At 37.7% G+C, this 24,360-nt stretch overlaps 1 protein-coding gene across 2 annotated transcripts; it reads left to right on the top strand.

The window, feature by feature from the left end:
* The first annotated feature begins 17,870 nt into the window (after positions 1–17,870).
* Positions 17,871–23,634, top strand: LOC146568496 (mucin-13-like). 2 transcript variants are annotated; one of them, XM_085284570.1, is made up of 12 exons: positions 17,871–18,041; positions 19,020–19,127; positions 19,279–19,401; positions 20,195–20,301; positions 20,463–20,521; positions 20,655–20,818; positions 21,801–21,929; positions 22,025–22,067; positions 22,160–22,197; positions 22,370–22,457; positions 22,640–22,919; positions 23,022–23,634. In XM_085284570.1, exons 1-12 carry the CDS (start codon positions 17,987–17,989, stop codon positions 23,160–23,162), a joined length of 1,335 nt encoding a protein of 444 aa, XP_085140696.1. In that variant the 5' UTR covers positions 17,871–17,986; the 3' UTR covers positions 23,163–23,634. The 2 variants fall into 2 exon arrangements, with proteins under 2 accessions (XP_085140696.1, XP_085140697.1); XM_085284571.1 differs by lacking the exons at positions 17,871–18,041; positions 19,020–19,127; positions 19,279–19,401 and adding an exon at positions 19,796–19,841.
* Positions 23,635–24,360: the final 726 nt, after the last annotated feature.

Here is a 24,360-nt window from a genome sequence, read left to right as displayed (position 1 = left end):
CTGTCCCCTTCTGGCTGCCTCTGCCTCAATTTTATCCCACAACTTAGACATTCACATTATTCACACTCTCATTACACATACATATAGGATCTTGGGGGTGGGCACAATCACGGAGTCCAAATTACCATCAGGGTGTACACCTCACCCCTGGCGTCGTTGCCCACCTCTCAATTTTAAATACACTTAGACATTGAGGGCTATCAGGAGGGACTATGCGCTTACCTGCATTGTAGTGCATCAACACTACAATGAGCGGGTGGAGGGAGGTTTGGAGTCTTCTCTCACCCCCATTCTCTGCGACCTGCTGGAGCGGGGGGGCTAGGAGGAGTTGGCCGTCCGACTGCGGTCTGGGGTGTGGGGCCTCCCTGCTGCTACGGAGTCGGGGTGGTCTGCCTCTCCCCACCGCAGGGAAAAGGGTAACACCACCTGGGTCTGGGTGCAGTTCCCCCCTCCAGGGGCAAGGGTACCTAGACCCGGTTTGTAGAGTACGCTTGGGGAGTGGGATCGTGTGTACAGCGTCTCTTTATGTCTGTCTCCACGTTGGTTGAGTGTGGAGTGAGTGCATATGAGAGCATGGGGGTGGGAATGGATGTTTGTGTCTGTGTGTGCCTGTATGTCTGTGTCTATATGTCAGGTTGGGTATCAGACGCCACCTCTCTGGGGACACCTCAGGTCCTCCAAGGTTTGGAGGCCTATCTCCACCCACCACCACTTCCCCTGCCAGTGGCAGACTCCCTCAGGTGTCGGTGCGTTGGTGGTTCTTTGTGTATGGGGGTGGGCGTCCAGGTACACACCGGCTCACTCCTTGGCGGCCGCTTATCGGGGCCTAGAGCCTGGGGCCTGGGGCCTGGGGCTCGGTCACTCAGGCACAGCTGGGGGCCGGCGGAGCTCATGGGCGCGTCACTGCAACTCCCCCTGGCTTCTGCTCCGCGGCTGCTGAGTGAACCCTCATCTGGGACTCTCCTCAGCTCTTACTGGAACAGTGGCGCGGCTGCCCCTCTGTTGGTCTTCCATGGTCTCTTGTGTTCTGGGGGCCTCTGGATGTCTGGAGTTTTGATCTCCTCCATACCCGCTTCACACCCCGGAGGACGGGGCTGTGGCCCCCCCACACTCCCTAGCAGATTGTTACATGGAGAAACCTTTGGAATACAAGCGCGCTGATCCACACAGGTATGCACACGGGTGTTCACTGCTCGTAGACCCAAATTACACCTTTCTTGGCTGCTACTTCGAAGCACATCTGTCCTGCATGCTGCACAACAACATTGAATATTTAGTATTTACTGCTGTTTACACTTAGCTAGATTAATGCGATGGTGTTGTGTTTAGTATGTTGCTTTGTTTTTTTTGCTTGTTTTCTATTCTTCTCTCAACAGGTGATCCAGGAGATTTTTTTTTCTCCCCCCCTTTCTCACTGTCCCTCTCCCCTTCTGTTTTTCCTTTCCTTCCTCTTTCTTTCTCCCTTTCCTATCCCTCACTCATGTCTGTCCCATCTGTAACATCTGAAAATAAAATATAATAAATAATAAAAACAAAGATCGACTAAATGGACCAATACGGCAATGTCACGATGATCCATTTGGCAAAGTAAATCCATTGGGTATCCTTGTTGGTCTTCAGACAACAATTCTGATGGCTAAAGAACCAAAAAAAAAAAGAAACAGTCAGTAACACTTTCGGTCCGCTAGTAAAACGTAGTTCTATTAATCTGCGCTTGAACCGGAACCGGATGTAAGTTCCAAAAAACTGAATTTTGGAACTGAAATTGAATTGTAGAACTGAAACTGAATGCTGAGAAGTGAAACTGAAATTATTCGAGAGCTGAGTTTTTAAAGGATAAAATGCAGTTTCAAAGCAAATCAATTCATTTTCAAAGTATAAATTCAATTTCAATTTAGACTAATTCAAATTCAGTTTTCAAAAGCATTTATTCAAGTTACAATTCAGATTCAACCTGAGCAATTCAAATTCAAATTGAACTTATTCAAATTCAGTTTTTGATGGCACAGATTTCTGCCCATAGTCTTCGTTCTCTTCTTCACTTTGTTGGGTTTTAACTGCCAATCAATCCAGATGGTTCACAATAATTTTAGTGTTGTTTTGCACTTTTTCTCTGTGTTAGGTTTTGTATTGTTGATTGTCATTTATGCTTAGAAATATCTACTTATATATGCTTAGAGTTTTATAATTAGTTTTAGATTGGTAGAGGTTTGATCCTTAATAGTCTGCAAACTTTGTAGGCATTCCAGAGCACTCTGGGAGCATGGGAGAGGTCGTACCTTCTCTTATTGTTTTACGGTAGGATAAACGTAGCTATATCTGTTTTAGGCTAAGTGCCTTTTGTTTAGATGAACTGCTGGACTTCCAGACCAGCAGGTTTAGGGAAGTCATTTATGGGGTCACACTCTGACCCCCCCCCCCCCCCCCCCCACACACACACACACACACACACACACACACACAGGTGAGGTACTCTTTGTTTGTATGTAGACATCATATGTTAATGAACCTATGTATATTCATGTAACCTCAATAAAAGAGCAGTGTTATGGGGGAGCGGACGAGAGCAACTGGGGTCAAGCGAAGGAACGGCGTTTGTCCGGTTCTCTCCCGTGCACGAGAAACATGAAGAACTTTGCCTACTTTGTGTCTTGCTTGCTGTGTACTTATATTGTCTTCAACGTTCCAGCGAATAAGTTCAAGCTACAAACCTATCACTCTGCACTTCATAGAGCTCATATGTCAAACAAAAAGTGTGGGAATTTTATGTTTCTTCGTTTGTGATCAGCACCATGTTGGTCTGGACTGGCCTTTAAAATATCCATTAGATAAACCAGCTGGCAAAAAAGTCGTGGAAAATTGATTAGTAGACAAAAAGCTTAAAAAGTGGGCTTCCTGGTCATCATCTCTGGGCGTGACCTGCACTTAGCACACTGCCTATATGAGGGGTGGTTACTGATTAAAACCACCAGTGGAGGGCAATTGGCAGTTTTAAGCTCAAAGATTTAGAGAACTACAGACTCGGCCACTTCTGGCCTTCACTAACTTTTTTCCCCCCTGTGTTAAAGTTGTTTTTGATTCATCCAATGGCTCAAAAATTCATCCTCCTGTCTGTCCTTTGGCTTGTTGTAGCCATTTTTGGTAAGTAGCCTGATTTTATTGCATCAAATTTAAAATACTAATTTTTTTTCAGTTTAATAGTGTATGATAAAGTGATAAACAAATTAACACATCAGAAAAACCTTAGAGGTGAAATATTCATTTTAATATAGTTGTTTTTTAATTTCATTAGGCTTCATTTTAATTCAATCTAAACTGTTATGTACACAGGTGGAGCTTTAATAGGCTTTATATAAATAGCAGATAAATAAATTATTTTATTTAAGAATTTGCAGTCATTCCTGATCCAAGATTACAGCTGTAACACTAAAACGGAGAGCTAGCCATGACGTAAGACTGCCTGGATAAATGTCCTCCAATCGAAATATCTCAAATTAGTTTGAATATGAGAATATCATTTTCATGATCAAATCAAATCAAATCACTTTTATTGTCACATCACATGTGCAGGTACATTGGTACAGCACATGTGAGTGAAATTCTTGTGTGCGAGCTTCACAAGCAACAGAGTTGTGCAACAGAGTTGTGTTGATTAACAGTTACTAGTTCCTTTCCCCTTTTGTTTTGCTTCTATCCAAATTCTATACACTTGCCCAGGACGTTTGTAATAATTGTGTAACTTGCACAGCTTTCTTTTGCAGCCATTGTGTATCTGGGCTGGTTTAGCACATACATAAGTAAATTTGACCAGTGTGTCCGTGTCAACAGTCTGACAATATTTCATTTTATTATTTTATGAACCTGTTGTTATACCACATCCTTTTCGGAGGCCAATATCAAGGAAGTCTGTTCACTTCAGATCCTGCAAACTGTTTAATGCTTTACATCAGCAGTCTCCAACCATTTTTGCGCCACGGACCGGTTTATGCCCAACAATATTTTCACGGACCGGCCTTTAAGGTGTCGCGGATAAATACAACAAAATAAAACTAGTACCAGTACCGAAAAAAAGAAGATTTATTCACAACACACGTGAAAAGACCCAGGAAAACCGAGTTAACGATAAAAACGATAAAAACGATAACAAAATAACGCTGAAAACCGATAATAACCCTGAAAACCATACATTTCACACCTGAGCCTCTACTCTCACGGCCCGGTACCAAATGACTCACGGACCGGTATGGGTCCGAGGCCCGGGGGTTGGGGACCGCTGCTTTACATGTCTGAAACCTAAATGATGGTTGAGTGAACTTTATATTCTCCATGCAGAGTCTGTGTCACTTCTGGTGCTCTCTTACTGAGAGTGTGTTGCCTAATTAAAAATAAAATCAGTAAATAATTAATGTATCTTCATGTAGTTAGAGTTAGTTTTGTATTATCCATATAAATGTGAAATGGCATTTTTATCAGAAAAAAAATTTTTTTTTCAATGAGTTTGACACTGACACCCCCACAAATTACCTTTCATTGTTTCATGCCTGCTCATACACTTTATGATCCTGCTTTAATAACTTTGATTGATATTTTTTTTTCTGGCTTGTTTCCTGGATATCGAATTTCAAAGTTATGAACAAAGGTTATCATGTACTAACTACTGCATTTTAACACAACTCTTAGCAACTTCAGCAACCGCAACAGGCGATTCAACTACTGCAGCAACAGGCGATTCAACTACTGCAGCAACGGATGATTCAACTACTGCAGCAAAAATAACTCCATTTAAAGGTAATTCAATGCTCTAGATCCAAATGTTCACAGGTTATACTATTCACACAGTGTTTCAAATTTTGTGTGTGTGTGTGCACACACACCTGTTTTTTTTTTCTCACTTTAAAGATCCCTGCAACCCAAATCCCTGTGGCACTGGAAGCACCTGTGAGGTCCGTTATAACAACATATATGTATGCTTGTGCCTCGCTGGTGATTCCTACAACAATGTTTCAAACAGTTGTGAGCGCTGTAAGTATTTGTTTGTGTGCCGCTATGGAGATTTTACTGTATTTAACAGTGACATAATGAAGACAGCAATATATAATTCTACACGGGATGGACAAAGATTAGTAGATCACTGAAGGACAGGTCATTCAAAACAATATGTACCTTTTGAACTAGCTATCTCCGAATCAGACATAAACAGTGGGTGAGTTCGGTAAACTGTTGGTAAACTGTTAGCCTGCCTTAACCAATTTAATACAATTTGTGAAACAACAAACTTTAATGTCAGTAATTAACATTTTAGATTTGGTTTACTTTATCCATGCAAACCTAAGTGCAAGAAAGACAAGTTGGAGTTTTTTATTCTTTAGACAGGTGAGGTAGACATCCTCAAATATTCTTTTTGCCATGTGTTAGCAGGTAAGATTTTATGTTAGCTACCCAGCTAGCTTTCTGTCTCAATCTTAGTTAAGTACCTGCTAGTTGTAGGTTCATATGTAACAGACAGACACTGTACGACACTGGGACTTCCTCCAATCAGAAAGTAAATTATACATATAAAGTGTAATTTTATTAGATTTCAAGTTTCTTCTGATGATGCTTTCTTGTTTTTAGCCAAAGTTTTTCCTGGAAAACTTCAACTAAATAAAGAATTTAATGGAAAAAATGAGAGACTGCAGATCAAAGGAATTTAAAGAAACTGCAGATATAATTATTGCTGATGTAAGTAATCAGTTGCTACTCTCTATCAATAAAATGCACTTGACATTACAAGCTAAATTTAAGGTAAAGTTAAAAATAATGATATCTTATTCATCTTGACCAAAACGTATTTTCTTTTGAAAACACAGCTGGATAAGGTTTATAGAGGGAAGGACGGTTACTTTGGATGTATAGTGCTGAAACTCCTGTAAGTCTCAGGCTCACAACAAATTCTACCGTACCATTTTTTTCAGCCTACTTCACATCACAGAACACTAACATGGTATTTTCATGAGTAAATCGAGATACAGTTGTCACTAAATGTGATTTTGCCTTTACAGGCCAAGAACCACTTCTAGGTCAAGGAATACGGCTTTGAAGGTCAATGCATTAGTAGACATCACCTTCAAAGCCAGTTCTGAGATCAAAGAAGATGAAGTTGTTGAAGAGAATTTGTTCAGAATTTGTTCATTGTGTCTGTCATAACTGACAGACACAATGGTAAATTATAATATTATTTTACTGTTGTGATTTCAGAAAATCAAACAAAATCTCCAAGAATAGCAAAAGTGCAGAAATGGAAAAACCCTACACTAACCTGAGTTCTGCCTCACAACTGATGGCTAGCAATAAGTTTGGCTACAGCCAGGGAGTCTCATTTAACAGGTCAGCCAATGGCAATTCAGGTTTTCAGAATGGTGGGGTGCCTGTGTTCCCACGAGCTGCCACCACCACCAACAGCTGGGACAACAGGACCAACCTGGAGATGAAACCAAGCAATGGCCGACAAAACTTTGGACATATGAACAGTGGTTCGGTGAGTATGCCTCTGTCTGTCCTAAGAAGTGATACACTCATCAGAATTTTTGGTTTCTTAAATTTACTCTCATTCTTTTTTTTTTCTGTAGCAAATATATGATGAACAAGAGGACATAAGCCCATACGCTCAGGCTCGACATTAGAACAACCCTTATGCCCAGAATCAACCCATGATGAACCTGTATATTCAGAACCAAGGCAACAGCAACCGGCACTACACACATGATGATGGAAGACAATATTAATAGTATAAAATCAGAAAGGCTCACTATGCAATGACAGGTTTGTGTTTTTAAATGTATTTTATAATTTAAAATTATATGTAATGAATCTTATGCAACTGGCTACAGTACAAGCTGTCATAAACCAATCATGTCTGATTGTGACTGCTTTATATCAAGTTGGTGGCATGATTTCGAGGACTGTCCTTATTTTTTTTTTTTCTGTTTTGTTTAATTGACGTATGAGTTATTGAAGAGTTGTCTATTCAAACTGAACGAGAAACCTGGACACTCATGTCCAAATATAATGCAATAATTAGGAGCTGCTTAATATTGTTTGTTGTCTGATTAATGCTTCATTCATCTATGAATTGACAGTTTTAGTGTAAATGTCTTAAAGTTTTGTAATGAACTTACATTTGATGTTTAATTCAGTTGTTATGAATGAGATGAGTTTCTTCTCATAAAATTATAAGAACCTGTATGTAGGATATATTAGCATCAAGCGATGAGGTTGCACAAGGGTGTGTGTGTGTGTGTGTGTGTGTGTGTGCGTGTGTGTGTGTGTGTGTGTGTGTGTGTGTGTGTGTGTGTGTGCGTGTGTGTGTGTGTGTGTGTGTTTGAGTGACCTGGTCAGTTTGATTCCTGACCAAAGCATCTGTATTGAGTAAGGGTCCCTAGACACCCCATGCTAACTAAGCTTACCTTGGATATGAGTGAGAGATGGATAACTGAAGCCATACTGGCTGGTTGAGATCTCTGTCCAGAAAAAGTGCATTTCAAACAACAACAAAGACACAGCAAAGGACCCTCAAGCTCCGAGCTTAAAGAATAGACCGTCCACCGGGGTGAGAGGGGAATTTTTGAAAAATATATATAAATAAACAAGCCCCTATTTTTAAAGATCATTCACACTGGTCCTTTAAATTCTCTTGCTTCTCTATCTATAAGTTGCAGATTGGATGATATCCTGTTTTGTATATACAGAGAGTATTTTACTTTGACTTCAATAACTGACTAAAGTCAGTAATTTATAAGCAAAATAAATATATATTTTCCCAGTTTTGTGTTGTATCTTTTTATTAGCACTCATATAATAAATATAAGTATATTAGTGTTTAGGTTTTTTTATACATTATATAGTAGCTAAATACACTAACCTGGTTTTGAAATAAAGGCGTTTTGTTTTTTTTCAATGATTCACCTGAGAAGGCACACCTGACTCCTCTTATAGCATGGATGCTTTAGAAAGAGTCGAATAATTTTAATCCATGTTTATTTAATTACACACAGATAAAGCATAATAGCACACAATCCTCCCGCAGAATTCAGCATCAATCTCTGAGAAGCTATTTGTAGTTTGTGTTTGTTTTTTTTAACCACTGGAGGGCACCAGAGTGTAACAGTCACAATGGTGTGGTGTCTTTTTAATGTAACATAAGTCGAGGGTTTATGGTCATTTATGTCATTAGTGTGCGCCACTGCCATCTCTGTGATTTATGGGAGCAACGTGCTTGCACGCGAATACATGGGTATGTTTTAACCCTCCAGAAACCCTTTGCAACACTACAGGTTGTATGAACACTGTCTGTCATGTTTGATAAGCAGCAGCCATTCAACCAGGCCTTGCATGGTCGATGAAGAGAAGGTGCATTAAAGGATACGCTGTGGAATTCCCAGTACCAGTGTGATCGTGTTTTTTTCCTACTATCCTGCTAAGGTTTCTACCGCCTCCTCTCGACTACTGAACACAACCCAACGTTACAAGAGTTTTGCTGACAAACATTTTTGGAGCATCCGTGCTACTCAGGAGTAAAGAAGTGTCATGCTTTGTGCAGCAACAGTATGTCAGCTTTCCTTTCCAGGCATGTTATCTATTTGAAATTGTCAAAAAATGTAAAAATCAGAAATCTTTGGATAGTAATGATATTGATATGATAGTGGTTAAAAGAGTCATTGAGGCTATTATAAAACCATTTACATACATCTGTAATTTATCATTTCAAACTGGTCGATTTCCAGACAGAATGAAAGTAGCAAAAGTTATACCTCTATACAAATCTGGAAACAAACACCATTTCACAAATGGTAAATGGCCTGTATTTATATAGTGCTTTACTAGTCCCTAAGGGCCCCAAAGCGCTTTACATATCCAGTCATCCAGCCATTCACACACTGGTGATGGCAAGCCCTGGGGCGCACTGACAGAGGCGAGGCTGCCAGACACTGGCACCACCGGGCCCTCTGACCACCACCAGTAGGCAACGGGTGAAGTGTCTTGCCAAAGGACATAATGACCGAGACTGTCCAAGCCGGGGCTCGAACCGGCAACCTTCCGATTACAAGGCAAACTCCCAACTCTTTAGCCACGATCGCCCCACAAACTACAGGCCTGTCTCTTTACTACCTCAATTCTCAAAAGTTCTTGAAAAACTTTTTAAAAACCGACTGGAAAAATTTATAGATAAAACATAAACTGCTCACTGAGAGTCAGTACGGATTCAGATCAAGCAGATCATCATCATTGGCACTATTAGATTCAATAGAATACATCACAAATTCCATAGACAAAAAGCAATATGTGGCTGGGTTACTCATAGACTTGACAAAGGCATTTGACACTATAGATCATGATATATTAATAAGAAAACTGGAACGTTGTGGTGTCAGAGGGGTAGCTTTAGATTGGGTACGGAGTTATTTAGGTGGCAGGAAGCAGTTTGTGAAATTAAATGGTGGTTGCTCCTTATGTATGGACATTGCTTGTGGTGTACCCCAAGGGTCAGTTTTGGGTCCAGAATTCTTCAACTTGTACATTAACGACATCTGTAAAGTGTCCAAAGTATTGAAAATGGTTCTCTTTGCTGCCGATACAAATATTTTTTGCTCTGGTGATGATCTGCAGAATTTATTGGATGACATGACTAATGAAATAAGTAAAGTGAAGTTCTGGCTTGATAAAAATAAATTATCATTAAATTTGAATAAATCTAAACATATGTTATTTGGAAATAGTAGTTTAAATAGAAATGCAAAGATTCAAATAAATGGTGTTGATATTGAAAGAGTCAGTGAAAATAAATTTCTGGGGGTAATAATAGATGAAAAACTTAACTGGAGAGCTCACGTAAGATATATTCATTCCAAAGTATCACGAAGCATTGCAGTACTAAACAAGGCAAAACAGGTATTCGACAGAACATCACTTCATATTCTATACTGTTCACTGGTTTCACCATACTTAAGCTATTGTGCAGAGGTCTGGGGCAATAACTATAAAACCACATTACATTCACTTTTTACTCTTCAAATAAAAAGCAATTCGAATCATCCACAATGCAGGTTATAGGGAACATAACTCACTATTTTTGCAGTCTGAAATGTTGAAATTCTAAACAGCACAAATTCTATTCAAAGCAAAAACTAAAGTACTGCCAGGTAATATTCAGAGTATGTTTTTTTTGAAAGAAGGAAATTAAAATTTAAGGGGTTTTTGTAACTTCAAAACAGGGAAGGTACGTACTACAAGAAAAGGCTTTTGTGTTTCTGTTCATGGAGTGAAACTATGGAACAGTCTGAATATGGAATTAAAGCAATGTCCAAACATAAAACTGTTCAAAAACAGTTATAAAAATATGATCTTCTCAAACTATGAAGAAAAGGAAAATATTGAAATTAAGTGAATGTCTCTATTTAAAAAAAAACAAAAAGAACAACTCATGATGTGATATTATAGTATATTGTATATCAGAAATATGTTCACTATTTTTTTTATTACAAATTATATCAGTAAGGAAGCTGACTAAATATTAACTGATAATTTATGGCAAAGGGGTGGGATTAAATAAGTGTTTACTTCTTCCCTTCAACATGGAAATTAATCAGAACGTTTTTTTGTATGTATTTTGTATAGTATTTTTTTTTTCTATCTTATTTTCTTTTCTAAATGTACCTGTATATTGTTCACATGTTGAAAAAATAAATTACCAATCAACATGTATAAATGGAACCATCAGGACTCTTACTAAAGCTGGCTTCCCTGCCAATCTGAACAAGTGTGGTAGAATTGCCTTAGTCACATCATAAAAAAAAAAGAATTTATGATGTGATTGATTGATTGATTGATTGAATCTTTATTTTGAACATGTTGAAAAAGTATAAAAAAAATAGAATTAAAAGAGACAAATGAACAAAGCAAACAAAAGGAAAACGAGCAACCACAACTCCAAATAACGTCCATGTTCAAAAAGGAGCAGGAAGAAGCATAAGCTTATTTAATCCCACCCCTTTTCCACTATCTAGTATCAATAGACTACAGAAATACCTCCTTGCAATTACATTATATGTTATGTGTAATTTTTTTTAATTTTTTTTTTTATTTTAATATATACACATATATGTTTCTATCTATCCATACCTACGTATATACACACATACGCACATATACACATTTTCAATAACCCCATTAACACCTGAAGGATACACAACCTACAATTTTATATATATTTAATATATATATATATATATATATATATATATACCCATACCAACAAACCCGTGCATGCGCACACACATGAAAATATTAGACAAGAACACCCTATCAAATCTCTACCTTTTCCCTGTACCCTGTAAAAACCATATCCTTAAACCGCTTTTTAAACTGCGCCATGCTTGGACATTGCTTCATATCTTTACTTAGTCTGTTCCACAGCTTCACTCCACACACAGAGATGCAAAAACTTCTTAATGTTGTACGGATACGAGGATGTTTTAAATTTAATTCCCCCCTCAAATTGTATCCCCGTTCCCTTTTAGAAAACATTTTTAGAATATTGTCAGGAAGCAGGTTATTTATTGCTTTATATATAATTTGTGCTGTGAGAAAATGAACCGGATCTGTGAATTTTAGAATTTTTGATTTTAAGAATAGTGGATTTGTATGATCTCTGTAACCAGTTTTATGGATTATCCTTATGGCCCTTTTTTGTAATATAAAGATTGATGATAGCGAACATTTGTAAGTATTGCCCCAAACCTCTGCACAGTAATTCAAATACGGTGCAATCAGGGAACAATAGAGAATGTGGAGTGATTTGTGGTCCAGAATGTGTTTTACTTTACTCAAGATTGAGACACTTCTTGAAATTTTGTTATGTATATGATTTATATGAGACTTCCAGTTTAATTTATCATCTATAATCACACCAAGAAACTTATGTTCAAGTACTCGTTCAATTTCCACACCATCTACATGAATCTGCACTTGTGCATTTCTAAGGGAATTCCCAAATAAGATAATTTTAGTTTTACTTAGATTTAGCGATAGTTTGTTCCTGTTAAACCATTTTTAAATTTTGCACATTTCTGAAGTAATTGTATCCAGCAGCTCCTTTAGATTCCCCCCAGAACAAAAAATATTTGTGTCATCTGCAAATAATACTGATTTTAATATATCAGATGCCTTACAAATATCATTTATATAAATAATAAATAATTTTGGACCCAGTACAGAGCCTTGTGGAACACCACAAGCAATGTCCAAGCATGATGAGGAATGGACACCCAGCTTCACAAATTGTTTCCGGTCACTTAAATAATTTTTCACCCATTGCAGTACAACCCCCCTAATCCCATACCGTTCCAGTTTATTAATTAATATGTCATGATTGATTGTGTCGAATGCTTTCTTGAGATCCAGAAATACTCCAGCTGCATACTGTTTCTGATCTATAGCATTCGTAATCTCCTCAATTGATTCGATTAATGCCAGAGATGTTGATCTTTTTGATCTGAATCCATATTGACTGTCAGAGAGTAATTTATATTTATCTAAGAATTTGTCTAATCGTTTATTAAACAGGTTTTCTAGGATTTTGGAGAATTGTGGTAGTAAAGAAACAGGCCTGTAATTTGTGAAGTGGCGTCTATCCCCGGTTTTATACAGCGGCACAACTTTAGCTATTTTCATTTTGTTTGGCACTTTTCCCGTCTGAAATGATAAGTTGCAAATATATGTTAGAGGTCCTACAATTCCTTCAATGACCTTCTTGACGATTTTCATGTCAATATCATTACAATCAGTAGATGTTTTATATTTACACATGTGTACAATGTCAATTATTTCTTTTTCCTCCACTGATGTGAGGAACATTGAGTTAGGGTTCCAATCAATCAGGTTTTCACTACATTCTACTGATGGCAGTGACTCAGGAATTTGTTCTGCCAGTTTTGGTCCAATATTTACAAAATAATGATTAAAGCTGTTGACCTTATCAGCAGTGTTTTCCATAATATTGCCATTATCGATAAAGTATTGTGGATAACTTTGTTGTCCAGAATTATTTTTAATGATACCGTTTAAAACATCCCATATTCCTTTCATATTATGTTTATTGTTGTTCAATATTTTACTATAATACTCCTTTCTACATACACGTATAATATTGGTCAACTTATTTTTGTATTTTTTATATTTATTTTCAGCTTCTTTTGTTCTTTGTTTTAGGTATTCCCTATAGAGTGTATTTTTCTTTTTACATGCATTTTGTAAACCCTTAGTGAGCCATGGTCTATCTGAATATTTGTGCTTTCTGTTGTATTTTATTGTTGGACAGTTTTTATCGTACAACTCCATGAATATTCTTAAAAATATGCCATATGCAATATCAATATCAGCTTCTTTGTACACCTTGTCCCAGTCCTGATTTAATAGATCGTTCTTAAATGCAGTCATAGTTTCTTCTGTCCTTACACGTCTGTATCTCAGTTGTTCTTCATGCTGATTTTTCTTATAATTAGTGTCATAAACTGCAAAAACTGGTAGGTGATCACTGATGTCATTAATTAATATTCCTCTCACAATGTTGTTTTCCATATTGTTAGTGAAAATATTGTCAAGTAAGGTGGCACAATGTGGTGTAATTCTGCTAGGCCTGGTTATTTTAGGATGTAAACTCAAACTGTACATAGTGTTTAGGAATTCGTCGGTCATTTTATGCTTTTTTGGATTCAACAGGTCAATATTAAAATCACCACATGTGCTTACTGAATGCCTCAGGCAGCAGACCCAAGAAAAAAGGGGAGCAAAAAGAGGAACCGTCATGGAAGACAGGCTCCTGCCCGGCATATACCACCGACAGATAGAAGAAGTAGCTGATATCAAGAAATCCTACCAGTGGCTTGACAAAGCTGGAGCAAAAGACAGCACAAAGGCACTTATCCTGGCAGAACAGGAACTATTTCTAAGCACAGGATTGGTAGAAGCACTTGTCTACTACACCAGGCGAGACCCGATATGCAGACTGTGCAGAAATGCCCCAGAGACAATTCAGTATCAGTGGAATATGCCTAATAGGTTGGTTGTGAATGATCGAGCTAAGTTGCTGTGGGACTTTCAAATACAGACGAACAAACTGGTGATGGCTAATCAACAGGACTTAGTCATGGTGGACAAGCAGAAGAAGACGGCTGTAGTAATAGATGTGGCGATACTGAGTGATATCAACGTCAGGAAGAAGAAACACAAGAAGCTGGAGAAGTACCAAGGGCTGAGATAGGAGCATGAGAAGATGTGAGGAGGTGAAGGGAACAGTGGCAACAATGGTCACCATGGGGACTCGACAGTGGCTCCAGCCGATCCAATATGGACTGTAAAACTCCGTTGTTGTGAATAAAAAATAAACCAGTATGCTAACTAATCTGGGTCTTTACTGGGGTAAAGACAACTATATTATGTCAATATCTGTTATTTTGCCTTTTTTGCAACATGTGAGCGAGGCTTGAATCTTATACGTGGAATAAACTTAATTTGAAGAATACATTTGACGGAAAAGTTTTTCATACAGAGCCTTAAACTGTGCAGCATTTGTCATGAGGTTTTTAAGCTCTAGTTTATTCTAGAAGAACATTGATCATTTTATGTTTCTCCCGCAATGTAATCCTCATTTGTGAAATAAAGCATTTGAGCAAAATTGTAGACATCAAGGCTGTATCTTTGAATTATTGTTGTTTGTGTGTGCTGGAGGGGAGGGGGATTTAGCAAAGATGCTCTATTGAACTGAGATCTGGTGGAGCCCATTTGAGTCATGTTCAAGACACAAGTTTGAGGTGATTTGAGCTTCATGAGATGGTGCATCATCCTGCTGGAAGCAGCCATCAGTAGATGGGCACAGTGTGTTCATAAAAGAATGGACAAGGACATCAAGAAGTCAGAGTATAAAGTAAAAAATTAAAAGTAAGAAGACTTTAAAACAAAAACAAATTATTGGTTGCTTTGAAGACCAAGAAGAGCATTTTTCTGCACTGCATCTCAGGCTTTTGCATCCATAGGTCAAAACATGGGAGTGTAAATTTATTTATTTATTTATGTATTTCAGTGGTGGAGACAAGCTTCCATAGTTTCATATACGAGATTTTGCCACCCTGTCTGATTTGCCACCCTAAGAAAGTTTCTCTCAATCCAACCCTGTTTAGGACTTTTAATTCAATTCAAGAAATGAATAGTTGGCTGATATGTTACTATAATAATTAGTAGTAGTAGTACTGACTTTGGTTAAAACTATTTTTGTTTTACATTGGTACCCATGGTGAAAGTGATGTGATGTAACGCTATAATAATGATGGCTCTTAATAAATTTTAAAACTTCAGAATCTTCTGTTCAAGTCTTTTTAACCTCTTGTAATCTTTGTTGTTTAGCCCCGACTGTGTTATCTCACATCACATGACATCTAAAAATCAAAGGTCACTTTAGCCTTCACTGTTTTACAACCCGCCTAGTTTCCCACACACCTTATAAGTGGGGTGAACCATCTAATCAAGCAACGATTTCAAATGTTTTTTAGTAATCACATTGGATTTCATGGGCATAGTTTCTTTTGTAGTGTTGTGTAAATGTACCTGTGTTTTATTGGGGATTGTGAAGACGCTTAAAGAGGGTTAAATAAAACACTGACCAAAGTGTCATAAATTTATAAAATGACTGGGCAGGGATCTTATCTTTGTTCCTCAAGTTCGTTATTGCCCCTATAAATAACAGATAAAGCCTGAAATTGAGATTTACTAGAAAATGAGGTGAACTGTCATGCCATGTTGGCCCAGCATTCTTAGTTTCATGTATTTTTGTATTTTGTTCCTTATTTGACTTCCCCTTGTGACTTTTACCCCCTGTGTGCCCCTCTGTGTATCTGTGAGCCCCCGTTTCCCCTCGTGTTTTATTCCATGTTTTCCCCAGCCCGTTATGTCTGTGCTCTCCCCGTGCTCCCTCTCTCCTCCTGTCTGCGCCTTTGTGTACTTCCTGTTTTACTTTGACAGTCTCCCGTCAGTATGTGTCATGTTGTGTTGCTCCTGCCCTGTCTCGTTACGATTATCTGTGTCAACTGTGTCCCCCTTGTGCTCCCACCTCCCTCGTTAAACCTCTGTGTATTTATGTCTGCGTCTCCCTCTGTTCAGTGTCGCCTTCTCCCTCATTCATGGCTTTGTGTTTCTCTGTATGCTAGTGTATTGCTTCACAGTGTAGCTTCTTATCAGTTTGTTTCGCCGTTTCCCTCCAGCAATAAAGCTGTGTTTTGAGTTCATTCCTGCCTCTGTGAGCTTGCGTTTGGGTCCACTTCCTGCCTGCCACACAGCCGAATCCTGACACTGAACATTGCAGTGCCACATAAATACTGAAGCATTATTTTTGTCTTTTGGTTTTTTCGCACATATTTGAAAGCATCAGCTATATGGAGATAAGTTCAGCAAGAAAAAAAGCAGCATGTGGGGCGTCGCTCAGAGCAACTGTGACATGTTTTATATTGCACAATGATAATAACCTCCATGGGTAGCTGTTCCACTGTAAATCAAACTCTATTAGCGGGTACAAAGGACACAAGCTCAAGTTTGCATTTGATCTTTGATAAGATTTCATGTGTATGTGTACTTCTTCCCTATAGGGAAGAAGTACACATACACATAAAAAGGAAAGGAAACTATAGTTTCCTTTCCTTTTTAAATCTCTTCAGTCTTTCCCTGCATAATGTAATATAACCATAACAATGATCCACCTAAGTTAAATGTTTTTACGAAAAATAACACCAAAATAAAACCATCCATTAAGGATAAGTGATCCTTCCAGAATTTAAGAAACAAATAATCTTATAAATAAGCTTTACTCTTTAGTTATATAGCCCTTAGTTTAACTTTAACTATGAAATCTGCTCCAAATAAGGTATAAACATAGAAAAATAGAACATTTTCTACAAAGATATAACCAGGCTGAATTTTGGGGCAGCTTTTTTCAGGAACTCTTCTTTCTCTGCTTCACTTTCTTTGGTTTTAACTAACATACAATGAGGAATAGCAAAGGGTAATTTTAATAATGTTTTTGATGATCCAATAAGATGCCATCCAGAAGTCAAAATTTTGAAATAGTAACTCAAAACCTTGATTAAACTCTGCCTGGTAATTTGTTTTTCTTTTTTTCAGTGGTAGAAACAAGCTCACATGTTTTCTTGTGCTAGGCTCACAACTTAATAAAAACAAAATTAATCTCAAGTTTTGGTATTCATAGGTCAGGGGTTGGTGGTCAGTGTTGGAAAGAAGCTTCCATAATTTGGTATGCTAGGATCAAACTTTACTTGAAAAGAGATCCCCCCGGTTATAAGTACAAACAAAAAATATATATATTTGAATTTCATTAATCTTTAGTATTGTAGCACCTAATTTAACCATAACTGTGATTTATCTTCATTCTGTATGGGTTTAATTATGATATAAGCTGTAAATAAGGCATACGCATAGAAAAATACAAATAAAAATTCTGAAAATAAAAGGTTTGGGGCAATGTTTTGTGAATTTCTTCCTTCTCTTCACTTTCTTTGGTTTTAACTGCCAATAAATCCAAATGGTCCACAGTAATTTTAATTCTAAAAGAATCATTTTTCTCTGCACTTCATAGAGCACATATGTTTGTGATCAGCACCATGTTGGTCTGGACCAGCCTTTAAAATATCCATTAGATAACCCAGCTGGTAAAGTCATGGAAAATTGATTAGTAGATAAAAGGCTTGAAAAGTGGGCTTCCTGGTCATCGTCTCTGGGTGTGACCTGCACTTAGCACACTAAAGGAGGAGTGGCTGCTGATTAAAACCGCCAGTGGAGAACAATTGGCAGTTTCAAGCTCAAAGATTAAGAGAACTACAGACTCGGCCACTTCTGGCCTTCACTAACTTTTTTCCACCCTGTGGTAAAGTTGTTTTTGATTCATCCAATGGCTCAAAAATTCATCCTCCTGTCTGTCATTTGGCTTGTTGTAGCCATTTTTGGTAAGTAGCCTGATTTTATTGCAACAACTTTAAAATCCTTATTTTTGTCAGTTTGATAGTGTATGATAGAGTGACAGGGTAGAGCACATGTTAACAAATTAAAACATCAGATAAACTTTAGAGGTGAAATATTCATTTTAATATAGTTGTTTTTTTAATTTATTTAATTAAGCTTTCAGTTTAATTCAGTCTAAACTGTTATGCACACAGGTGGAGCTTTAATAGGCTTTATGTAAATAGTAGATAAATGGATTATGTTATTTAAGACTTTGCAGTCATTCCTGATCCAAGATTACAGCTGTAACAGCAAAATGGAGAGCTAGCCATGACGTAAGACTGCCTGGATAAATGTCCTCCAATCAAAATATCTCAAATTAGCTTGAATATGAGAATATCATTTTCATGATTAACAGTTACTAGTTCCTTTCCCCTTTTGTTTTGCTTCCATACAAATTCTATACACTTGTCCAGTACTCATATGTTTTTAATAATGGTCTAACTTGCACATCTTCCTTTGCAACCATTGTGTATCTGGGCTGGTTTAGCACATATATAAGCAAATTTGACCAGTGTGTTCATGTCAACAGTCTGACATTAATTGCCATTTTATTATTTTATGACCCTGTTGTTATACCACATCCTTCTGGCAAGGCCACGATCAAGGAAGTCTCTTTGTTCACTTCAGATCCTGCAAACTGTTTAATGCTTTACATGTCTGAATCCTAAATGATGGTTGAGTGAACTTTATGTTTTCCATGCAGAGTCTGTGTCACTGCTGGTGCTCTCTTACTGAGACTGAGAAATGACCCTACTTAGCTCTTTGTTTGATGTCTTGCATCATTAAACATAGACTATATGATCCTGCTTTAATAACTTTGATATAATTTTTTTCTCTGGCTTGCTTCCTGGGTATCAAATTTCAAAGTTGTGAACAAAGGTAATCATATACTAACTACTGCGTTTTAACACAACTATTAGCCTCTTCAACAAGAGCAGAAGATCCTGAAATTTCAGGTTCAGGAGACGATGCAACTACTGCAAAACCAGACGATGCAACTACTGCAACACCAACGACTTTATTTAAAGGTAATTTGATACCTCTGGATCCAAATGTTCACATGATATATTGCTCATACAGTGATTCAGATGTGTGTGTGTGTGTGTGTGTGTGTGTGTGTGTGTGTGTGTGTGTGTGTGTGTGTGTGTGCTCGCACTTGTTTTGTTTCTCACTTTGAAGATCCCTGCAACCCAAATCCCTGTGGCACTGGAAGCACCTGTGAGGTCCGTTATAACAACATATATGTATGCTTGTGCCTGGCTGGTGATTCCTACAACAATGATTCAAACAGTTGTGAACGTTGTAAGTATTTGTTTGTGTGCCGCTATGAAGATTTTACTTTATTTAACAGTGACATGAATGAAGATTATATAGCAGTATATAACACTACGTGGGCTGGAGGAAGATTAGTAGATCACTGAAGGACAGGTCATTCAAAACAATATGTACCTCTTGAACTAGCTATCTCCTAATCAGTTTAGTCCAGGGGTGCCCAATCCCAGTCCTCGAGAGCTACCGTCCTGCAGCTTTTAGATGCATCCCTACTCCAACACAGCTGAATCAAATGGTTTGATTACCTCTTCAGCATGCCATCGTGTTTGCCAAACACTGTTTGGCAAAGGCCTGATAACAAGCCATTCATTTGATTCAGCTGTGTTGGAGTAGGGATGCATCTAAAAGCTGCAGGATAGTAGCTCTCGAGGACTGGGATTGGGCAGCCCTGATTTAGTCGGACATAAACAGTAAGTGAGTAATGTTGACTGTTAGCCTGGCTTAGCCAACTTAATGCAATCTGTGAAATACATTTTAATGTTAACATTTTAGATTTGGTTTACTTTATCCATGCAAAAATAAAGTGTAAGAATGACAAATTGGATTTTGTTTTTTTTGTTTTTCTGGGGTTTATGTCTGGGACTAACCCAGCTAGCCTCCTGTCTTAATCTTAGTTAAATACCTGCTAGTTGTAGCTTGATATTTAACAGACAGACACTGTATGAGACTGGCATCAATCTCCCTCCTTTCAGCAAGAAAATGAGAGATATAAAATATCATTTTATTAGATTTTCACTTTCTTCTGATATTTTCTTGTTTTCAGCCAAAGTCTTCCCTGGAAATCTTCAAGTGAAAAAACCATTTAAAGATGAAATGACAAACACCACATCAAAGGAATTTATAGAAACTGCTAATGAAATCATTGCTGAGGTAAGTAATTAGGTAGTATTCTCTATCAATAAATGTGTCTTTATGGACATTTTTTGAAAATGCACTTGACATTACAAGTTATACTAAAAACAATTTCATCAGTTATTTAATCAATCTTAATAGTCATACTGAGCAAAACATATTTTCTTTTGAAAACACAGCTGGATGAAGTTTATAACGAGATGAACGGTTACTCCAAATCTATAGTGCTGAAACTCCTGTAAGTCTCAGACTGACAACAGCTTTTACTATAAAATCTTTCAGCCTGTTTCACATCAATGTACATTAACATGTTATTATACTGCACAAATAAATGATGCAATCATCACTAAATGTGATTTCTGTCTTTACAGTCCAAGAACCACTCGTGTGTCAAGGGCAAGCTCAGAGGTCATTGCATCATTCATTGCATCAGTACAGATCATCTTCGAGGCCAGTTCTGAAATCACAGATGATCAAGTTGTACAAACTTTAAAAGCGTGTATGAACTGTAGCGTGATTGACACCACATTTAACAGTAAGTTTGTTACCTGTACTCTAGCACTGTCACGGTTCTGAATCATTTTGACCCAGCTTTTTCTGTTTCTTATATTTTGGTGTTTTTCTAGATTATGTTCATTATATTTATGTTCTGAATCTTGAGTTGTGCTGGTCTGATTTTGTATTACGGGTTATATTTTCTGTCAAGTCCGTGTCTTAGTAAAGTATTTCTTGTTTCCTGTTTTACATGTTCATGTCTGATGTCAGTGTGCTCAGTTTTACTTCTCCTCTGTCTCGTTAGCCTAATTTCTCGCAGCTGTGTCCCCCTCCTGTTTCCCATTCCCTGATTACTCCCCTGTGTATACAAGCCCTGTGTTGGCCTTTGCTCTCTCGCGTGTTGTACCCTCAACATGCTGTGTGTTTGTCATGGTCAGTCCTCTAGCGCCTCTGTTGTGAGTCTTGGTTTTGTTTTGCTTTTTTGAGTATTACTTTATGAGGAACTTTTGCCAGCAATAAAGCTGCGTTTTGAGTTCCAGTCCCGTTTTGAGAGTCCTGCATTTTGGGTCCTTTTTCCTGCCTGCCTGCCACACAACACAGCCATGACAAGCACATTGTTTTATGTCGATATGTATCTAGAATAAAACGCACAGTAGGAATAGATTTGTTTTCAGAAAGAATATAATTGACAAGATGTGTTTCAGAATCCTTTGTACTAAATCTACACTTCTGTCTAAATGAAACTATTTCCACCATCTGTCAAAGATAATTTAGTTGTAATAAAAATATAATGGATGTCACAATCAGGGCAGCTGCTGCCATTGCATGTATTGTAATCTTTATTTATAATTCGGTGATTTATGATGTTCTGATGATATGATATTTTGAAGATGAAGTCATGCTGTTAATTTCAGTCCAGGGTTCATTTCATGGCATATTAGTGATTCATTTATTTTACTGTTGTACATGTTGCGAAACATGTCCTTGAGTACTGAGGCTTTTTTTCTCTCCGTCATTTAAAGTTACAAACCTGTGTGATGACACTCCCTGTGATGAACACTCCACAAACTGCAAATCAGGCGATGGAACTTTCAGCTGTATTTGTAACAAAGGCTACATGCAAACAGACTACAGTAACAGAATGTGCATTGGTAAGACAATTTCCTGAGCAAAGTAAGTGGTGTGTGTGTCTGTGTGTGTCTTATGTAAGCAAACGACAAAGTGTCTCAATTTTTCTTTTTTACAGCTTGTCCCTTTGGGAAAGAATTGAAGGATAATGAGTGCGTGCCGTAAGTACTCCTTCCCCTCCTGTATGTCCTCTGTTGATGTAAGGTTGCTTTTAAATATAAATCTTAAAATCAACCTTCTTCTTGTCTTGCAGATGCTCGTTTGGTTATTCTGGTTTTAACTGCTCAGAAAGTGAGTATACTGCATGTTTTTAAAGTGAAAGCAGAAGCATGGTTACTTAATGACAGCTATTTAAAGAAAAAACTCACAAGATAAAATATAACACATGATACAATAGGTAGAAAGGTTATTCAAAAGCTGGAAAATGCGATAAAAGTTTGTCCTATTCATTGTGTTTTATTAGACTGGCAGCTCATTCTGGTAATTGTGGGCTCTGTGCTTGGAGGACTGCTGCTCATAGCCATCATCCTTCTACCAGTAGTAGCTACCCAGTAAGTTTCTTACCAATAACAATAACATCTTTCATTTGCCCCCATAAATGTGAGAAAGTGTTTTTCCTCATTTTGATTTAGGCTTTATTTTAGATGCAAATGCAATTAAAATCAAGAGAATTTGTTCATGTCTGACAGACACAATAGTGAATTCAAATATTATTTTACTGCTGTGATTTCAGAAAATTAAACATAAGCTTCAAGAAGAGCAAAAGTGCAGAAATGGAAAAACCCTACACTAACCCGAGTTCTGCCGCACAACCGATGGCTAGCAACAAGTTGGGCCACAGCCAGGGAGTCTCATTTAACAGGTCAGGCAATGGCAATTCAGGTTTTCAGAATGGTGGGGCGCCTGTGTTCCCACGAGCTGCCACCACCACCAACAGCTGGGACAACAGGACCAACCTGGAGATGAAACCAAGCAACGGCCGACAAAACTTTGGACATATGAACAGTGGTTCGGTGAGTATGTCTCTGTGTGTATAGAGAAGAAATACCCTCATCAGGCTTTTTGGTTTCTTAGTGTTTGGCATTAAATTCACTCTCTCTTTTTTTCCTCTATAGCGGTTATATGATGAATCATACGATCAGGCTCAATCTCAGAACAACTCTTATGCCCAGAATCAACCTACAATGAACCCGTATACTCAGAACCAAGGCCAGAGCAACCCGTACTACACACACGATGATGGAAGACGCTACTAGTAGTACAAAATCAGAAAGGCTCACTATACAATGACAGGTTTATGTTTTTAAATGTATTTTATAATTACTGTATGTAATGAACCTTATTGAATCTTATGTATCTGACTACAGTACAAACAGTCATAAACCAGTCATGTCTGATCGTGACTACTTTATATCAAGTTGGTGGCATGATTTTGAGGATTAGTCTCATTTTTTTTTTAATCTGTTTTGGTTCATTGAAGTATGAATTACTGAAGAGTTGTCTATTCAAACTGAATGAGAAACCTGGACGTTCATGTCCAAATATAATGCGATAATGAGGAGCTGCTTAATATTGTTGTGTTATACGATTAATGCTTCCTTCATGTATGAATTCACAATTTCTTTTTTTCATGTAAAAATTTTTTGTAATGAACTGAAATTTGATGTTTAATTCAGTTTTTGTGAATGACACAAGTTTCTTCTAATAAAATTATAAGAACCTGTTGCACATGTGTGTGCGTGTGTGTCAAAGATGTAGCCTTTTTGTCAAATCTGGTCACTTCCAATTACAACAAGGATATCGGTATCCAGTAAGGGTCAATCCCAGGAAGAGCAAAGATACTGCGAAGGGCCCTCAAGCTCTGAGCCTAAAGAATAGACTGTCCACAGTGTGAAAGGGGAATTTATTTAAATATTAAATTAAATATTTCTTTAAATATTTAATATTTATTAAAATTACATGCATACATGTACATTTCATACATACACACACACACACACACACACATACATATATATATATATATATATATGTGTGTGTGTATATATTAGGGGTGCAACTATATTCGTATCGATATTGAACCGTTCGATACAGTGCTTTCGGTTCGGTACGCATATGTATCGAACAATACAACATTTGTAATTTATTTTATCAATTTTCCTTCTGACGATGCTGTCTGTGTTGAGCGCTCAGTGAATCTGTGTTCGACTACTCCGCCTAGGCTGCACTGTCGAGCGCAGATCCACTGAGCGCTCAACACAGACAGCATAGTCAGAAGGAAGAGCGCAGGGCAAGCTAGCGAGACAGAAGTTAAGCTATCCTTGCAACAGGCAAATTGAACCTCATTCAGATCTGGCGTTTGGAATTATTTTGGTTTTCATGTGACGTATGACCCTGAAGGTAAGCGAGTCATGGACTAAAGTAAAACAGTATGTTGGATGTGCCATGCAATGC

This window comes from Mchenga conophoros, linkage group LG8 (genome assembly GCF_057382185.1).
Source record: "Mchenga conophoros isolate Kocher_MC1m ecotype Shallow Benthic linkage group LG8, M_conophoros_male_GT1.1, whole genome shotgun sequence".
Taxonomy (NCBI): domain Eukaryota; kingdom Metazoa; phylum Chordata; class Actinopteri; order Cichliformes; family Cichlidae; genus Mchenga; species Mchenga conophoros.
The sequence above is the reverse complement of the archived record's forward strand: the minus strand, read 5'-3'. Positions and strand labels throughout refer to the sequence as shown.